Consider the following 17,506-nt stretch of genomic DNA (forward strand, 5'->3'; position numbering starts at 1 on the left):
TAAACTACCAAAAGGTTATTTTGAGAAAAAATCTCATTTGCTCAATAGTGGGGAGACTATTTAAGAAAATCTCCTTTGCTCAAATGTGGGGAGGCTGAAGTCTCCCCAGTCTCCCTGCTTCCACTGGGCCTGTTCCATAGTAGACACAGGTCGTATGTTGTGTTCTATTTCTTGAAATATTTCTATGAATCGAACTAATTCGCAGTTCCCGTAATAGGAGGACGACACAGCAATAAGGGCATATATGAGAATTTTTGTCAAAAGGTAGGGCTTCGCTCTTTTGAGCACTTTTGATAGAAGACCCGAGAGTAAATGATCGTAAATCAAGCCCCTATTATGTCCCCCTATAACGTATATTTTGAAAAAGAGATCAAAGTAGAAAATCAAAGTTTTGAAAATAATGGTCTAAAAAGCAAGGTCATTTGATTTAGATTAACTACAAAATGAAATTAAAAATGAAGCACTCCTTGTTGGCCCTATGGACGGTGGTTGGAATATGTGAATGTTTTTCTGCAGTAAGTTTAACAAATTTCGCTTTTTTGATGAATGCATTGGACCAAGTGTCTTTCAAGATTGCACTAAACTCACTAGACCCTTCTTTTCACTTAGTTTCTGCAGTAAGTTTGACAAATTTTACTTTTTATCAACTCATTGAGCCAAGACTCCTTTAAAGGTTTTGTTTCTAAATAAGGGTGATATCGTTTGCTTACTCGTCAATTTTAATTCACAAGTTTTTTCACATTGGATTGACACGGGTGTGGAGCAAGATTGGTCAGAAAGAGGGAAAAAACGTTTTTTTGCTTATATCAGCATAATATAACAATAGGCAGACACTGTCCTGATATGAAATATGTGTCTGATATGAAACGGTAAATTTATGTAATAAATAAAACCTTTAAGATTGCGACAAACTTAGAGACCCCTCCTTTCAGTCAACTCAGAGACCTCTCCTTTATTTTTAATTTCACAAAAATGTCTGTAATAAAGCACAATCAAGATGTACGAGGAAAATATACCATTTTATCATTTTATCGCTTACACTCTTTTCTTATAAGCGTACCGAAAAATCGAGTCGAGACTCAGTATGCTTAGCAAATCTCATTTTCAGCCTTAATCTTTATGCTTAGCCTTCGTTTTGTTGATTTTCTTTTTTTTCTTCTTAAATAATCAGCGTTTTAAAAAAGCTGCACAAGTTTTTTTGCATTTCAGCTTGGAGGTATGCTTAGCATTATGCTTATTTTTCACCAAGTTTAAGCCTAAGTATGCTTATAAACGTCATGCTTACAAAAGAAGAGTGTATTATATTAAAGCCGCTATGAAGTATTGTTAATAACGTAATCCCGCCCTTATTTATTGCAGCACCCTTTCACACCGCCTCAACAACAAACATTTTCATCACAATTTATAACACCCAATCAATATGTCAATGGTTGGTATCAGCCTCATCGTTACCAAGGTAACAAGGGTTCCCACCACGTCCGCACTCGATCAATTTACGTTCCTGATCAAATGAAGAGTAATCATGTAATGGGCACTCGGCACCCTACATGGTCGTTCTGGTCAAAATGGACCTCGTGCTCCAAAACATGCGCCGGTGGTGTGACGAGCCGAACCCGTGTTTGTAAAAGGTAAATATTCCATTGCTTAAAACAACTAATACACATAACACTTTTAGGAGCTCTTTCCAGCTAAATTTTATGAACGATCTTCCAGCTGCAAGTAATTTAAATTGACATGGAGACCAAAAACAAAAAAATGGCACGCTGAAACGAACTTAAACATGATCTATTTTACTTTAGCCTAAGGTTATCAAAATTATATTGAAGACGATTTGACGCACCTCGGCCTCGAAGAATCCTTAAATTTCAGTTTTCTACAGTACTGAAAAAGTGAACCCAAATAGCAGAAGTTTATCCTCTATCTAGTGTTGTATGATCTTTATGAACGATAAGTAAACATTGTAGCAACGTTATGTGTCAGGTGGTGGGAAGCTTCAATAGCTCTGGTTTAGATGGCCTACTTTTCACCCTGCCTATTCTAATTGTGAATTAAAGTTGGCATAAAGATGGGCTGTCTAAAGTCAATGCATTGTCCTCTTTTGACGCCAATGGCTAAACCCGGCCGTTAGCACAGAACATCTTTTCAACATTCAACTAACGTTATATGGATGCTGTGAGCTTTAAATAGACAGTTGAAATACACTGTGTGGCGACTGTGAAACAACGAGCCCAGCTGGCACACAACGTTGTTTCAACGTTCATCTAACGTTATATGGACGTTGTGAACGTTAGATAAACGTCAAAAAAACGTTGTGTGTCCGCTGGAAGAAATCAGTTCTGGTCTTTAGCCCTCGAAACTTTCCTTTCTAGTGAAGAGACACCGTTGCGATTCAATTACGAAGAAAATACAACAAGCGAAGAAGAACAAGGAGGAGGGAGAGGAGCTTCAAAAAAATGTGCTGGAAAACCACGAGAAGTGGTTGCATGCAATACACAGGTTACTTAAGATGACCACTGAAAACAGTTTAAGCACAAACCCTATGGGCACACAACGTTGTTTTAACGTTCAAATAACGTTATTTGGACGTTATGAATGTCAAATGGACGTTGATACGACGTCGAGTGCCGGCTGGGAAGGGAGGGAAAGGAGGATGCTTTTTGTATAAAGATAATAAATAGTCAGGCTAAGGTATCGATGACGAAAGCATCATTTATACCGTGTGTGTTCCAGATGAGATGGAGCTGTTATAAAATACTTTGATAATTGGTCATTTGAAGTAATAAAAATTATGCGTTCTTTAGAAAAATTAACTATTACTGATTAACGACCAACCAAATCAAATAAGAGCTTGTAAAAACTCCATCTCGTCCCGCATGTTCTAGACACAGAGCCCTTTTCTTGCCTCCTAGTTAGCCTATTGTGATTAGTACGTATGGAAGCACCCCGTATACTCCTTCGAAAGTTTGTTGATACTCAATACCTAATAGCTCTCCCAAAGAATGCATCCGACAACTACAATCATGCTTGAAATATATTGAGAATTAAGCTTATTTCCTCGTTTTTCGAAATTTGGAGTTTGGGCGAGGAAGTCGATTATGGGCTATCTCTCAAATTTAATTGGATATTTCAATTTGGCTCTGGTTTATAGACCTCCAGGCTATATTACGAGCCTTATTGGACCATTTTTGAACTTTTAGATCCTCTTAAGTCTTAAGTCTCATGTAAAAATCTACCCTTCCAACCTACTTTAGAGCACTTACAAATCGATTGTGGTTTCAAAACTTCCCGGTGGATTTCCCTTTTTTCTCAAATATTACGACCATGATTGTAACTTTTTCTATCGACCATGATGAGCCGATTATTCGTTATAGAACGAGAAATCCAAGGCCTTTTTTTCCTAAAGACTAGTGGTATATTTCAATAATGTCATTTTTGTGTTTTACAGCCTTGCTTGAACGGGCATACATTACGTTTGATGAAACGAATCGCGCGCTCACGTCAATGTTCCGCCTACAACAAAATACCGTATCGAGGGGACAAGTATAATTGGGTGCCTTACTTGAAAAAAGGTTGGTTTCTAAGCTTCTAAAATTTATCTTTAAAGGGATGATCAGATATATTCCTTCAGACACCCTTATAGTCCCCTATAGTCATTTTCCCGGGGGGGGGGGGGGGGGGGGGGGGGCAGTCAGGCAAATTGACCGATGGGTATGTGCGGCGGTTAAGGTTATTTTTTCAAAATATCAGAAATGCACTGTAAGGGTGGACTTTTGATAAATGGGTGGAGATTTAGCAAATCTAGAAAAAATTACAAACTTTTTCTCGAAAATCTTTTTTTTTTGCTCTAAAAGAGTTTAAAATTTGAAAAAATGCACTGTAAGGGTATGAATTTCACCCATTTTTTTCTGCACTGTAAGGGTGCGATTCTAAAAGCCAATTTAATAATCAAATATTCCAACTTAAAAAAAAAAAATTCAGAAAACCTTCTCAATCAATGATACCAAGAGTATCTGTAGGCCAAACACTCCCTTTCCCTGATTTTCCTCAATTCTAAAAATCAACTCACATTTTAATCCTTTAGATGCTGACTGCGAATTGAATTGTATGCCAAGGAAATCACGGTTCTTCAAAACCTTTGGAAATGTTGCGGACGGGACAATATGCGGAAAAGCGGGTGGTTTTCATTGCGTGAAAGGAAAATGTGTGAGACGACGTGAAGAGGTGATAAGTCTTTTGAAAAAAGTTAGAATTCATTTTGTTTATACGTCATTTTTTATGCGGAAACATCTGCAAAAAAAGTTGTCTCCGTATTTGAAGTTTTACGGAATAAACATCATGAATAAGAAACGCTCAATTTCTAAAAGCGTTCTTAAGAAGAAATTGAGAACTCGATTCTTAAAAAGAAATAATCAAGGGTCCGTCAAAATTTTGGTTTTCAAAATTATTATTATACATTTGGTACACATTTTTTTAAAGCACCAAGGTTGCCAAGGCTTGAGCCCTGAAATGAGCCAAAAAAATTCACTATAAAGTAAAAACTTCATCCATAGCAGACGATAGCCTCTGACCCAATAATCATAAAAATGGTATAATATCAGAGGTAGTCAAAGCAATTTTTTCAGAAAATGAGCTAGAATGCGAAGCAACCCCAGCCCTGACCCGAAAATTGGAGTTGCTTATAAAAAAATTGTGTATACAAAATAACAAATTCATAACATTTCCAAACATTTAGGCAACCAAAAGACAGGCGGTGGGCCGAACACGAAACACCACACCGAAACACACGTCTCGGTCACAACAAACAACACAAAGACCAAAACAAAGATTTTCTTACATCATCAAACCAATGGTCGTTCCAATACAATGGAAAAAAGTCTCCAGAACTTTCCATACCAGCAGATACGCAACAAATTTGGAAGCAAGCATCAAAGCTTTCTTGATCCCCATAAAAGCTGTCAATGTGACCATTGCTGAGATTTATTCATCCTCTAGTAAAATAGGTGAGGAACACAAAAATTATCTTATAATAACAATACAAGTCAAAACAAAAGACTATAACACTGGATTGACAAGTATTCATGATATGCACCATTTCAATGTCTTCTGACATTACATATTGAGGACCCAATAGCTATTGGTTGTAAGTAACGTAAAATCAGTCAATACGTGACTTGCAGCCAATCAGCTGTCGGTTTCTTGGAAGACATTGCAATGGTGCATATCATGAATACAACTATCATCCTATAAAGCGTAAAGAGACTGGGGTCCAGTTTAAAAGAAAAGATTGACGTCAAAACTCTTTGTCCATGAGAAAACCAATGCAAGGACTTTAGACAATTTGACGCTTTTTGACGTTATTCCTTTCTTTCAAACGTGGAAGAAACAACGTTGAAATGTCTGAAGTTGTTGCATTGTAATTCACAAAGACAACAAATTTTGATGTCCTTTCCTTATAAATTCATTACCATTCTTCTCGTCAATAGCCGAAAGTTAAAGGGTTGATAGGTGTTTAGTTCTTTGATCACTTTTTTTCAAAACAAAAGAAATGTTCGGTAGAAATACCTTTCTCGTTTCTAATATATTGTCGCCGAATAGTTTTTGCATACAACATAAATAAAGCCTAGGTTATAAGTGGTCGAGGTTCAAATTTAGCGATGTATATAGTTGGTACCCAGATCTTGACACCACACTCATTAAGAAAAGATTATATTTGTTTTTTCAGTACTGAAAGCGTCACGTCATCGTGCCCTGATCAACGGGCGTTCTCTCGTCCAAGAAAGTCGCAAAATGTATTTCGACGGAAGTATCATTGATTACAATTCCGGAGACAATAATGGCGGTCGTGAGAAGATCACTATTAGTGGACCACTGAGAAGAAACTTCTATATAGATGTGAGTATATAACGTAATAAAGCAGATACTTTACGAGCACCCCTTTCTCAGCATGTATTATAATGTCACCGTCCCGGTGTAAAAAATACTCTTAAATTTTAGGCCCAATTTTAGGCCTTTTGATTATCTATTCCCATTGGAAATTTGAATGGAGATGATTCTTTAAACATCTTAATATTTTGGCCATCGAAGCCTTATGTTCTTATATAGTTTGTTCTTATGAAGCATATAATTCCATTGTTTTTGTTACTGACAGATTCTGAAGAACGGCTCACTCACAGACATTCTTTACGAATATTCCATCCCTACCAAAAATATGAATTACGTCAGAGAAGTTGCACGCCGACGACAATACAATCCTATCAGGTACGACCACATATATCATATTCCATTACATACTAGACGCTATTTTTCACAGATGTCTATTTTTGAAGTCGACAAGTCCGCCATATTGTTTTCTGATCTAACTTAGGTATTGCTGAGAGTTCGTATTTCAAAAAATTCGAATCTGAAAGTTGACGTCCAGAATTGAAAATAAGATGGGGGACTAGTCAGCTCAACTGGAAACACTTCCTTTTACAAAGAAAGCCTCAGAGATCCAATCGAATCAGATTGAAGTTAATCTGTTAAAAACCGATGACTCTTTGTATCTTTGTTTTATAACCGTATAATTTTTTGTCTGTTTGGTAAATCCAATCTTCAATCTTTCTTTAAGATATCAACAACAACACTTCCCAGCTTACCAACAAAATTACGTCACTAATGCTGGTCTTAATCACCAAGGGAAAGTCCCTCTCCCAGTAGGGAAAGTACCACCTTACCACGGTGCAAACAATAGAAGAATACCGTTCAACGGGAATCAACAACGAAGGTTCAATAACAATCCTTTTCCACCTCGAGTCACTTTCCCGCTCAACAGACCTGTCAATGCAAGGTAAGCGTTTTTGGTGAGAATTTGTCCTGCGTCGGATGACCTTTTTTCTTAATTTAAAAATTCCTAAAAACTTTACCGTCTTTGATTTTCATTTTCAAAAATGCAATCCTAAGGATACCCCTTTTCGACTGTAGCCGCCAATTGCTACGCGGGTATTTTTTTGTCTGTTTTACCACCCTAAAGAGGTACCAGTCTTTTTTTCGCACCTAAAGACAATAGAAAAAAGTGCAAAAAAAGGATTGGATCGAGTTTAGGGTGGTAAATTAAATAATAAAGTGGTACGCGCCTTACCGCATGACTGCGGTCGAAATAAAGGTGTATTGTCACTAAGAAATTCTTTGAATGAATGAAAGCATATTAAAGTATTTTCGCTTGAAGTGTGCGCTCTTTTTTGTTAGTAAGTAGAAACCACTCTCAAGGGAATTAGTCTAATTACGTTGACGTGGTTTCTTCATGTTAGCAAGAATGAAATGAACACTTAAGCAAATGGACTTTCCTAAAGTCTGTCTCAATATAAGCTGTAGCGGAGACAAAAAAGGCAGTAACCTTTGAAGAATTGAATTTGAACAGCGGTTTTGTACTTGTTGAAAATATATTCGAGAGTGGAATACTAATCAAAAAGACTTTAATAATCGAAATTTAAATTCTATTAGAAGTTACACGAACTGTATTCTGACTTTTCCATTTAGAGTGGTTCCACCTTTTGTGCCGAACGCCAACACCAACACGCATTTCAATGGTAACTTCAACACCTTTGGCAACAATAGAGTCATCGGTGGAACAAGGGGTCCAATCAATAATAATGTCCAGAATATTCCATTCAATCATCGATGGTTTATCAGTGGCTTCACCAATTGTACCAAAAAATGTGGCGGAGGTGAGATTCAGCAGTAGTTTAAACGCGCAAATCTTAAGGACCTAGAGAATGCCAAAACAAAAGGATTATGTTTTCCATGCGTCAGAAAATCCTTACAATAAAAAGCTAAATAATCGGATTCATTAGGCCTCTGAACCGGAACAGAGTGGAGCAAGGAATAGTCGTATTTTTAAAAAATTACAAGCAATTTAAATCAGGTTTTACTGGCCAATGTAATGACTCCATTTATCTTCAAAGTCCTGGAACTGTTTAGCAAATGATGATTGTCTTCTCTTTCATCCTAGGTGAACAGGAGATGGTTTTCCGCTGTTTTGAAGCGAGAGGGGGCGGTAGCAACGGGCGGTTTGTTGAAGACGCCAAATGCAAAGAAGGAGAAAAACCAGCTGTCAGAAGGAGAATGTGTAATGTCCAACCGTGTCCGTATGAGTAAGTTGGGCTTTTCATTCGTAGGTCTATAAAGTGTTGACTTTTATGGCGATCGAAGTCAAGATTAGAAAGTGAAAGAAATCAAAGTTAACCAAGGAGACTTATTAGGGATCATTGATGAGATCGGATCCAGCTGGCACAAAACGTTGATTCAACGTTCATCTAACGTTAAATAGACGTTGTGAACATTAGATAAACGTTGAAACAATGTTGTGTGCCAGCTGGGGAGGAACTTCTAAACAAAAGAAAGTGATTAAAAATGAAACACACATGTCTAGTAATGTGGAATATGCTATAGCCTTAGACAAATCACTATCTAAGAAATAAGCCCAAAACCGAAGAAAATTCGCAAACAGGGGTTTAGTTTAGGGTTTTAGCGGAAAGAGTTTACAATCGATAGAGTTTTTGGGTTTTCGAAACTCTACCGGCAATTTCTTTCTCTTTCTTAGGTGGAAAACATCAAGATGGAGTGACTGTTCAAAACGCTGCGGTATTGATGCCGTTAAAACGAGACGCGTACGTTGTTCGCGCGTCACTCACGTAGCGGGTCGAACGCATGACGAGACAGTAAAGGATGAGCTCTGTGAGAGAACAGATAAACCAGAGAGCGAAATGAAATGTCCCTTTAAACCGTGCAATTATCGATGGCATTTTGATGAGTGGTCAGAGGTACAATGTATGTTTTGGATTTTTTGCATATTAGGGTATTATTGGTGTCAATTTCAACACGACTTTTAAGGTACTATAAAAGATAATAAAAGCAGGGCGCCATATTTGCCTTGGCCAGCCCAGAGAAATTTTCCCACCACGCCACTGGTCGAGGAGAGATTCGAGTTATAGAGGTTTGAGTCAAAGAGACTCTATAAATGTGTCGAATGTGACAAAGTGTTGTACGAAATTACGCATTAATTTTTACGGGATAAATAGTTTGTACAGTCTATACTGTTCCGGGATTCCTTGCCATACCCTACTTTGACTTGAATTTAGTCATCTAAACTAGCATACTAAACTTCTTAGTGATTTCCTTTCCCTCCCTTTCTAGTGTTCAAAAAAGTGCGATTACGGCATGCAACACCGCGACGTCCATTGCAGACACGTTGCCGGGTTCCGATTACCGAACCGTTATTGCGATGTGAAGTATCAACCGAACGGTACGAGAAATTGTATGATGAGATATTGTTCTGTTGGATGGTTTGCTAGCCAATGGAATGAGGTTAGTGCAAAGATTTGAGTCGATATTCTAAGTGGATAGCCCAGTAATCTAGGACTTTTAGACGGTCTTTCGATTGTTTTCACGGGGTCCATGGTCAGCCGGCTCGGCTATCTATGAACTGAACGGAACATTGGAATGAGCCCCTGGTTCGAGACGCTGACGCCTTTGACCTCTTGGCCATCGCTCCGTATATCTGGAAGGGGGTTTTAAATCTATGACCAAAAGAAACACTCTCTACTATAAACGAAGTTGGAACCTCTATTATATCCACCACTGTAATGGACATCACCAAAGCAATTTCCAAGGCAAAGGGAACGGTAAAAATTTTCCCTAGGAAGAGATTATGTCACGTGTCTCAGGACTGTGGTGAAATTCCTCCGCAACTTGACATCTGGTACTCTGTATCTTGGTAAAGCATGTCCACAGAGAAATCAAAGCTTCAATAAAAACTATATACAATTAGCCCAATAAAAATTATGAACAAATTTGGAACATCTAGCTCGTACAGTAGAATGAACTTTTTCATTCCCGGGGAAACTTTTTTATCGCCACTTAAATGATTTGAAAAAAAATATGGACTATCACTCTGGGTAAATACAAACGTAACTTCAACTTGTTATTCGATCAGTTTGAATGTCAAAATCTCATCAAAAACTTCTTTTGCTGGTATACCCGGAAAATATCCCAAAAATCTGCCAGGAATGTTTCCCCGGGAATGAAAAAGTTAATACATTCTACGGTAATTGTATGACCTCTTAAAATACTTTATGAACTTGAACACACGCAAAGACAAATATAATTCTTTCCATAGTGTTCCAGCCAATGTGGAGAAGGTATCCAGACACGCCACGTGGTTTGTTCAAGCAGTACTGGAGATGTTTTGGATGAACGAAAATGTCGTGGACAACAGAAGTTGGTCACACAACGAGCATGTAATGGGAAAGTTTGCAAAGAAGGTGTTTGGTTATCAACTGAATGGACTAAGGTAACATTTGTAACCCAACTACATGCTTTTTTATAAGAATATACTTTATAAGAATATTTATGATGAAATTGGCCAAAAAATTGAGAATTTGGTAAGAATATCACCATCATGGAATTTAGCAACTGAACCTAAGAATGCCTTTTTTAAGGCATTATCACCAGTAACACTCAATACTCTCATAAAAATGCCATTCTATGCTTCAGGCTCAATACTTTCATAAAAATGCCATTCTATGCTTCAGGCTCAATCTCTCAGCCATGCTTCAATCAATACTCTCATAAAAATGCAATACTCTCATTGCTTCAGCTTCAGGCTCAATACTCTCATAAAAATGCCATTCTATGCTTCAGGCTCAATACTCTCATAAAAATGCCATTCTATGCTTCAGGCTCAATACTCTCATAAAAATGCCATTCTATGCTTCAGGCTCAATACTTTCATAAAAATGCCATTCTATGCTTCAGGCTCAATACTCTCATAAAATGCCATTCTATGCTCAGGCTCAATACTCTCATAAAAATGCCATTCTATGCTTCAGGCTCAATACTCTCATAAAAATGCCATTCTATGCTTCAGGCTCAATACTCTCATAAAAATGCCATTCTATGCTTCAGGCTCAATACTCTCATAAAAATGCCATTCTATGCTTCAGGCTCAATACTTTCATAAAAATGCCATTCTATGCTTCAGGCTCAATACTTCATAAAAATGCCATTCTCTATGCTTCAGGCTCAATACTCTCATAAAATGCCATTCTATGCTTCAGGCTCAATACTTCATAAAAATGCCATTCTATGCTTCAGGCTCAATACTCTCATAAAAATGCCATTCTATGCTTCAGGCTCAATACTCTCATAAAAATGCCATTCTATGCTTCAGGCTCAATACTCTCATAAAAATGCCATTCTATGCTTCAGGCTCAATACTCTCATAAAAATGCCATTCTATGCTTCAGGCTCAATACTCTCATAAAAATGCCATTCTATGCTTCAGGCTCAATACTCTCATAATAATGCCATTTTATGCTTCAGGCTCAATACTCTCATAAAAATGCCATTCTATGCTTCAGGCTCAATACTCTCATAAAAATGCCATTCTTCAGGCTCATACTCTCATAAAAAATGTTCTTCAGGCTCAATACTCTCATAAAAATGCCATTCTATGCTTCAGGCTCAATACTTTCATAAAATGCCATTCTATGCTCAGGCTCAATACTCTCATAAAAATGCACATCTATATTTCATAAAAAATGCCATTCCTCAGGCTCATACTCTCATAAAAATGCCATTCTATGCTCAGCCTCAATACTCTCATAAAAAGCCATTCTATGCTTCAGGCTCAATCTTCATAAAAATGCCATTCTATGCTTCAGGCTCAATACTCTCATAAAAATGCCATTCTATGTTTCAGGCTCAATACTCTCATAAAAATGCCATTCTATGCTTCAGGCTCAATACTCTCATAAAAATGCCATTCTATGCTTCAGGCTCAATACTCTCATAAAAATGCCATTCTATGCTTCAGGCTCAATACTCATCAAAAAATGCCATTCTATGTTTCAGGCTCAATACTCTCATAAAAATGCCATTCTATGCTTCAGGCTCAATACGCTCTCAAAAATCAATGCCATTCTATGCTTCAGGCTCAATACTCTCATAAAAATGCCATTCTATGCTTCAGGCTCAATACTCTCATAAAAATGCCATTCTATGCTTCAGGCTCAATACTTTCATAAAAATGCCATTCTATGCTTCAGGCTCAATACTCTCATAAAAATGCCATTCTATGCTTCAGGCTCAATACTCTCATAAAAATGCCATTCTATGCTTCAGGCTCAATACTCTCATAAAAATGCCATTCTATGCTTCAGGCTCAAATACTCTCATAAAAATGCCATTCTATGCTTCAGGCTCAATACTCTCATAAAAATGCCATTCTATGCTTCAGGCTCAATACTCTCATAAAAATGCCATTCTATGCTTCAGGCTCAATACTCTCATAAAATGCCATTCTATGCTAGCTTCAGGCTCAATACTCTCATAAAATGCCATTCTATGCTTCAGGCTCAATACTCTCATAATAATGCCATTTTATGCTTCAGGCTCAATACTCTCATAAAAATGCCATTCTATGCTTCAGGCTCAATACTCTCATAAAAATGCCATTCTATGCTTCAGGCTCAATACTCTCATAAAAATGCCATTCTATGCTTCAGGCTCAATACTCTCATAAAATGCCATTCTATGCTAATACTCTCATAAAAATGCTCTATGCTCAGGCTCAATACTCAAATAATGCCATTTATGCTTCAGCTCAAAACTCATAAAAATGCCATTCTATGCTTCAGGCTCAATACTCTCATAAAAATGCCATTCTATGCTTCAGGCTCAATACTCTCATAAAAATGCCATTCTATGCTTCAGGCTCAATACTCTCATAAAAATGCCATTCTATGCTTCAGGCTCAATACTTTCACAAAAATGCCATTCTATGTTTCAGGCGTGTATTATATGTTAAATCTAGGTTATGTAAATTTCGATGTTAACCTAAGAATACCTCAAGAATATTTCAGGATGATTTTTGCTAAAAAGTTAAGAATATCCATGATGAAATGAAAAAAACAACGTGTAACACAGATGAACGTCATCACAACGTACATCTGACATCCCTAATGTTCATATAACGTTCAGATAACGTTGGGTGATCGTTAAAACAACGTTCTGTGATAACTGGGAAGATAAATTCATTCTTTTCCTCGGAAAATCAGGTGATCTACATACCCGGCGGAACAACCGTAAAAGTGGGGAGGCTGAAGGCTCAAATGGGATAAAATTCACCAGGAATTTGAGAAAAAGAATCTCATTTTCTCAAAAGTGGGGGGGGGGCTGAAGTCTCCCCGCTTCCACCGGGCCTGATCTACTCTTGAACCAATAAGATTCAATCATTTCGAGGAAAAGGGAAAACATAAACACTATGATGAAACTTCATAAAAAGGTTTACTGAGGACACACAAATCCTTAACGAGTGAAATCATGTTGCAAATAATATGTGATTAAATTATTGAAAAAAACAAGTGATACTTTTATGGACCTACCTGGTTATGCATTTAACACATATATAATTGATATCTACGTGAGCGTGACCATTAAAAAATCATTCACAACACAAATAGTGACGATCTATTAAAATTAGTTGTTTGTTTCTTATAAAAAAAACGTTTAGAAACCAAAATTTCATGCTCTTGAAATATTTTTTTATATTCAAGACTTAGTGAGCAAAAAAAATATCTATCTCATCAAAAATTTCAGTAATTTGGCTAAGAACATTTATGTATGCTTATTAATAGTGATTCTTATAGAAAAGATGCGTTTTTTGAGCTGAAAAATTCTTTTTTTACAAAAATCTGCTTGAGCCATCTTTTATCTAATTTCATGCAAAAAATCAGAAAAAAACAATGATCCAATAATTCACAAAGTCCAAAAAACCCTTTTTTTTAGCCGTTATTTAGCTGAAATTTACCCAAAAGATTTTTTTCCAAAAATCGAGCTCCGTCACATTGGAGGGTTTATAGTTATGCATCTTTGTGCAAAAATCATAAAGAATAAAAGAGCCAATGTCGAGAAAAGCTAATACCTAAGTAATTGATAATGTGCTTATAAAAAAATATCGAATTTGGCTTATTAATAGTGATTCTTATAAGTTATAGTTTACCTATGATGGTAACCTACTTTCATACAAAATATCAGAAAAAATTAATGATCCAATTTTTCACCAAGTCCAAAAAACCCGTTTTTTAGCCGTTTTTTGGCCCAAATTTGCCCAAAAATAATTTTTTCGAAAATCGGTCTCTGTCATATTCGAGGGTTAATAGTTATGCATCTTTGTGCGAAAAATCATAAAGATTGAAAGAGCCAATCTCGAGAAAAGCTGATACCTAAGTAATTGATAATGTGCTTATAAAAAAATATCGAATTTGGCCAGTTTTTCTATATAAAAACGCCAAGCAACCAAAATTTCATGTCTAAACACACATATTCTTCAAAAGTAAGCCCTCGTGAGTAAAACGAAACATCTATCTCATAAAAAAATTGAGTAATTTGACTAAGAACATTGGTGTAGGCTTATTAATAGTGATTCTTATAGATAAACATGCGTTTTTTGAGCCAACAAATTTTTTTTACAAAAATCTGCTTTAGCCATCTTTTACCTATGATGGTACCCTAATTTCATACAAAAAATCAGAAAAAATTGATGATCCAATTTTTTAGAAAGTCCAAAAAACCCGTTTTTTAGCCGTTTTTTGGCCCAAATTTGCCCCAAATTTTTTTTTTCTAAAATTGGGCTCAATCACATTTTGGTCACCACCATTTTGCACCTTTGTACCAAAAATCAAAAAATTACTATGATTCAATCCTGAGAAAAGTTGGTAACAGACGAACGAACGAACGAACACAGGTTAACTTATAGGACCTTTACCCCACCGGGGCAGGTCCAATAACAAAAAACCAATCAATAAAAGAAAGAACTTTCAAACAAAGAGATGTTCAACAAGTTTTCTCAAGATGTACGATTTCAAAAGTGACTGAAATTCAAACACTAACTTTCGAGCATTATCAAAATTTCCTCCTGATCAAATCATAGTATAAGGAAGCCGCGGCTTTCTTATACTATGATCAAATGCATATCTTCTGTGAGATTATCTGTTTTGACAATTTTTACAGTCCTAATTGGTGTAAATCCTAAATTTAGTAATGGCGGGATAGGTCGGCTTTTACTCTGATGTGAAAAGAGCTGATAAGGTAATGGCATTTATTTTTTGAAAATGTTCGCGTATTTCTTTTTCAGTGTTCAACCTCATGTGGTATGGGAAAACAATTCCGGTCTGCATTTTGTTTGGTGCAGAATGACCAAGGTGTCAATCAAGTGGTCAGTGATGTATTTTGCAGAACGAAAACAAAACCGACATTGATGAAGAGATGTTATGAGAAGGAATGCAAACCCATGTGGCACACTAACGCTTGGAGTCAGGTATTGACATAAAACCAGTGAATTTTAGGAATTTATGATTTTTTAGATAAAGATTTTGGATAGAAACACACTGTTAGAACATATTTTTTTCAAAACAAAGTTAACCGAGAATCTAAAAACAGAAAATATAGCGAGGTATGTTTCCGGGGGGGGGAGGGCACTTACTCAAGGTAAATGACCTATCGTACGATCGGCCCTTCAGGGTCCTTTTTCCAAGCTTCCCAAAGTGTTCTGTAAAAGGGTCGAAATGAGCAAAGATGAGAAAAAGTGCACTATAAGGGTGTAACATTTGGAAAATCTGGCCAAGCAAATGTACAATGTTTTATTTTTTTATTTTTAAAATATTTTCTTTTTTCAACTTAGTGTAACTGTACCCTTGGAACTCAAACACGTCATCAAATTTGTATGACGTCAGAGAATCGGAAAGCTCGTGGCTGTGAATGGTCAAGTCGTCCTGATATGTCGCGTGACTGTTCCCAAAAATGTGGGAAGAAAGAAAATACTGAAAGAAAATCAAAGAACTTGCTTGAAAGGAAAAGTACTGTTGTACAAGAAGGGAAACCGGCACATTCAAAACAACCGGCCCGCAAAAACAATGTAAGACTATCAAGCAGAGTAGATACACAACCAAGAAGGAAAATCACAAAAGCAGCAACAACGACTACTACTGGACCTACAACAACGACCAACGAACCCATTACAACGGCCGCCTCCACAAGAAAGAAAACAACGACCACTCTTAAAACAACTTCTTCAACAACAACTACCACCACTACTCCCTCAACTACAACGACCACCCCCTCAACAACTACGACCACCCCCTCAACAACTACGAACACCCGTCAAACAACTTCGACCACCCCCTCAACAACTACGACCATCCGTCAAACAACAACGACCACTCCTACTACAACGACAACCACTACAACCACCCCTACAAGAACAACGACCACATCAACGACCCGAAAAACAACAAAAGCGACAGTAAACAATAACATAGCTTCACAAAGAAAAAGATTACAATCTACAAACGGTCAGCAACCGAAAAACCCCTATAATTGGTACAAGCAGCGCTATAGATCACGAATCGCACAATTACGAAGGTCTAGACTGGCTGCTTCACAATCTCGTTATGGCAACGCGCGATCTAGATACGGCCGAAAGCAGCAATCTTCTTCTACCGATACACAATGTTTAGACACACAGAAACCAGGATTTTGCCACGTGGTCAAGAAGAATGGATTCTGTGTGAAACCGAGGCTGAAGAAATACTGTTGTGTCACGTGTACTAAAGGTTAATTTCAAAATGAACGGCTTACTTTGTAAAACGTTGAATGAATGAATGGATGAATGAATGGATTAATCTATAAATGAGTAATATCTTCATGATAAGAGAAAACGAGATATAAAGCGGGGAAAAAAGTAGGGTCAGACTTTTGACATTTTAAGGATAACTACGAAAGTATTGTGTGTTCAGAGAAAGCACAAAAGTTCTCCTGATGACAAATATTTTTTGAGCTTTGCAGATGAATAAATTGTAAATAAATATCATGTAGTTATTTCAGAGAGAAGTTTAAGAAGAGGAATATTTACGGTACCGGTCCGACTATTTTCTTTCTATCGTACTACAATGGAGTCTCTATATCTCGAACGCAAAAGGAGAATTGTAACTTCTTGATCTTGACCCATTTCGAGTTGTGGAGTAAGGTTTAAAAGAAATTGCTAACTGAAGGGACCGCGAAACTAGTTCGAGTTAAAGAGATTCCACTGTATTTTTCAATTGCTTCGTACGAGCGAATTGTCAATTTGAGCTATGCTATCAGACAGGTTTTGTAAACACCATAAATTGGAAGCTTTTTTCATAGAAATTGTTTTTGTCGCTAACAGTTGGAACTGCTGCTGTATGAAGTCGAAAAGTTTGACGCATGTTGGGAAATTTTAAATGACCTTGTTCTATTTGGATATTAAGTTAAGGCTTGGGGGACAGGAGAAGTTTTTTTCACGCTGGTGCAATGCAACATGCTCCATCCCACAAACACAAGAAAAAAAGTGCGTATCTCGTGGTTTCTTTTTTTGCTTCATGGGGCAAAAAGTGAGGGAAATACCTAAAAGATTTTGTCCCTGGGACAATGGAGCAAAATTGATTTAAAT

The 17,506-nt window shown here is 36.9% G+C and overlaps 1 protein-coding gene across 1 annotated transcript; it reads left to right on the forward strand.

Annotated features, from left to right (window-relative positions):
* The first annotated feature begins 435 nt into the window (after positions 1-435).
* Positions 436-16,952, forward strand: LOC136811235 (thrombospondin type-1 domain-containing protein 4-like). The gene is made up of 16 exons (XM_067067848.1): positions 436-515; positions 1,360-1,628; positions 2,370-2,496; positions 3,446-3,569; positions 4,082-4,221; positions 4,733-5,000; positions 5,723-5,892; positions 6,149-6,258; positions 6,608-6,826; positions 7,516-7,703; positions 7,988-8,129; positions 8,579-8,798; positions 9,172-9,342; positions 10,154-10,327; positions 15,173-15,355; positions 15,719-16,952. Exons 1-16 carry the CDS (start codon positions 444-446, stop codon positions 16,652-16,654), a joined length of 3,513 nt encoding a protein of 1,170 aa, XP_066923949.1. The 5' UTR covers positions 436-443; the 3' UTR covers positions 16,655-16,952.
* Positions 16,953-17,506: the final 554 nt, after the last annotated feature.

Source organism: Clytia hemisphaerica, unplaced genomic scaffold (assembly GCF_902728285.1).
Source record: "Clytia hemisphaerica strain Z4C2 unplaced genomic scaffold, Clytia hemisphaerica genome assembly, whole genome shotgun sequence".
NCBI classification, from domain to species: Eukaryota; Metazoa; Cnidaria; class Hydrozoa; order Leptothecata; family Clytiidae; genus Clytia; species Clytia hemisphaerica.

Bases quoted from the DNA above. Each gene is read 5' to 3' on its own strand.
- LOC136811235 (XM_067067848.1), top strand. From the start codon at position 444: ATGAAATTAAAAATGAAGCACTCCTTGTTGGCCCTATGGACGGTGGTT. The intron at 2,497-3,445 runs GTTACTTAAGAT...TGTGTTTTACAG, and splicing joins TGGTTGCATGCAATACACAG to CCTTGCTTGAACGGGCATAC. The intron at 9,343-10,153 runs GTTAGTGCAAAG...TTCTTTCCATAG, and splicing joins TTGCTAGCCAATGGAATGAG to TGTTCCAGCCAATGTGGAGA.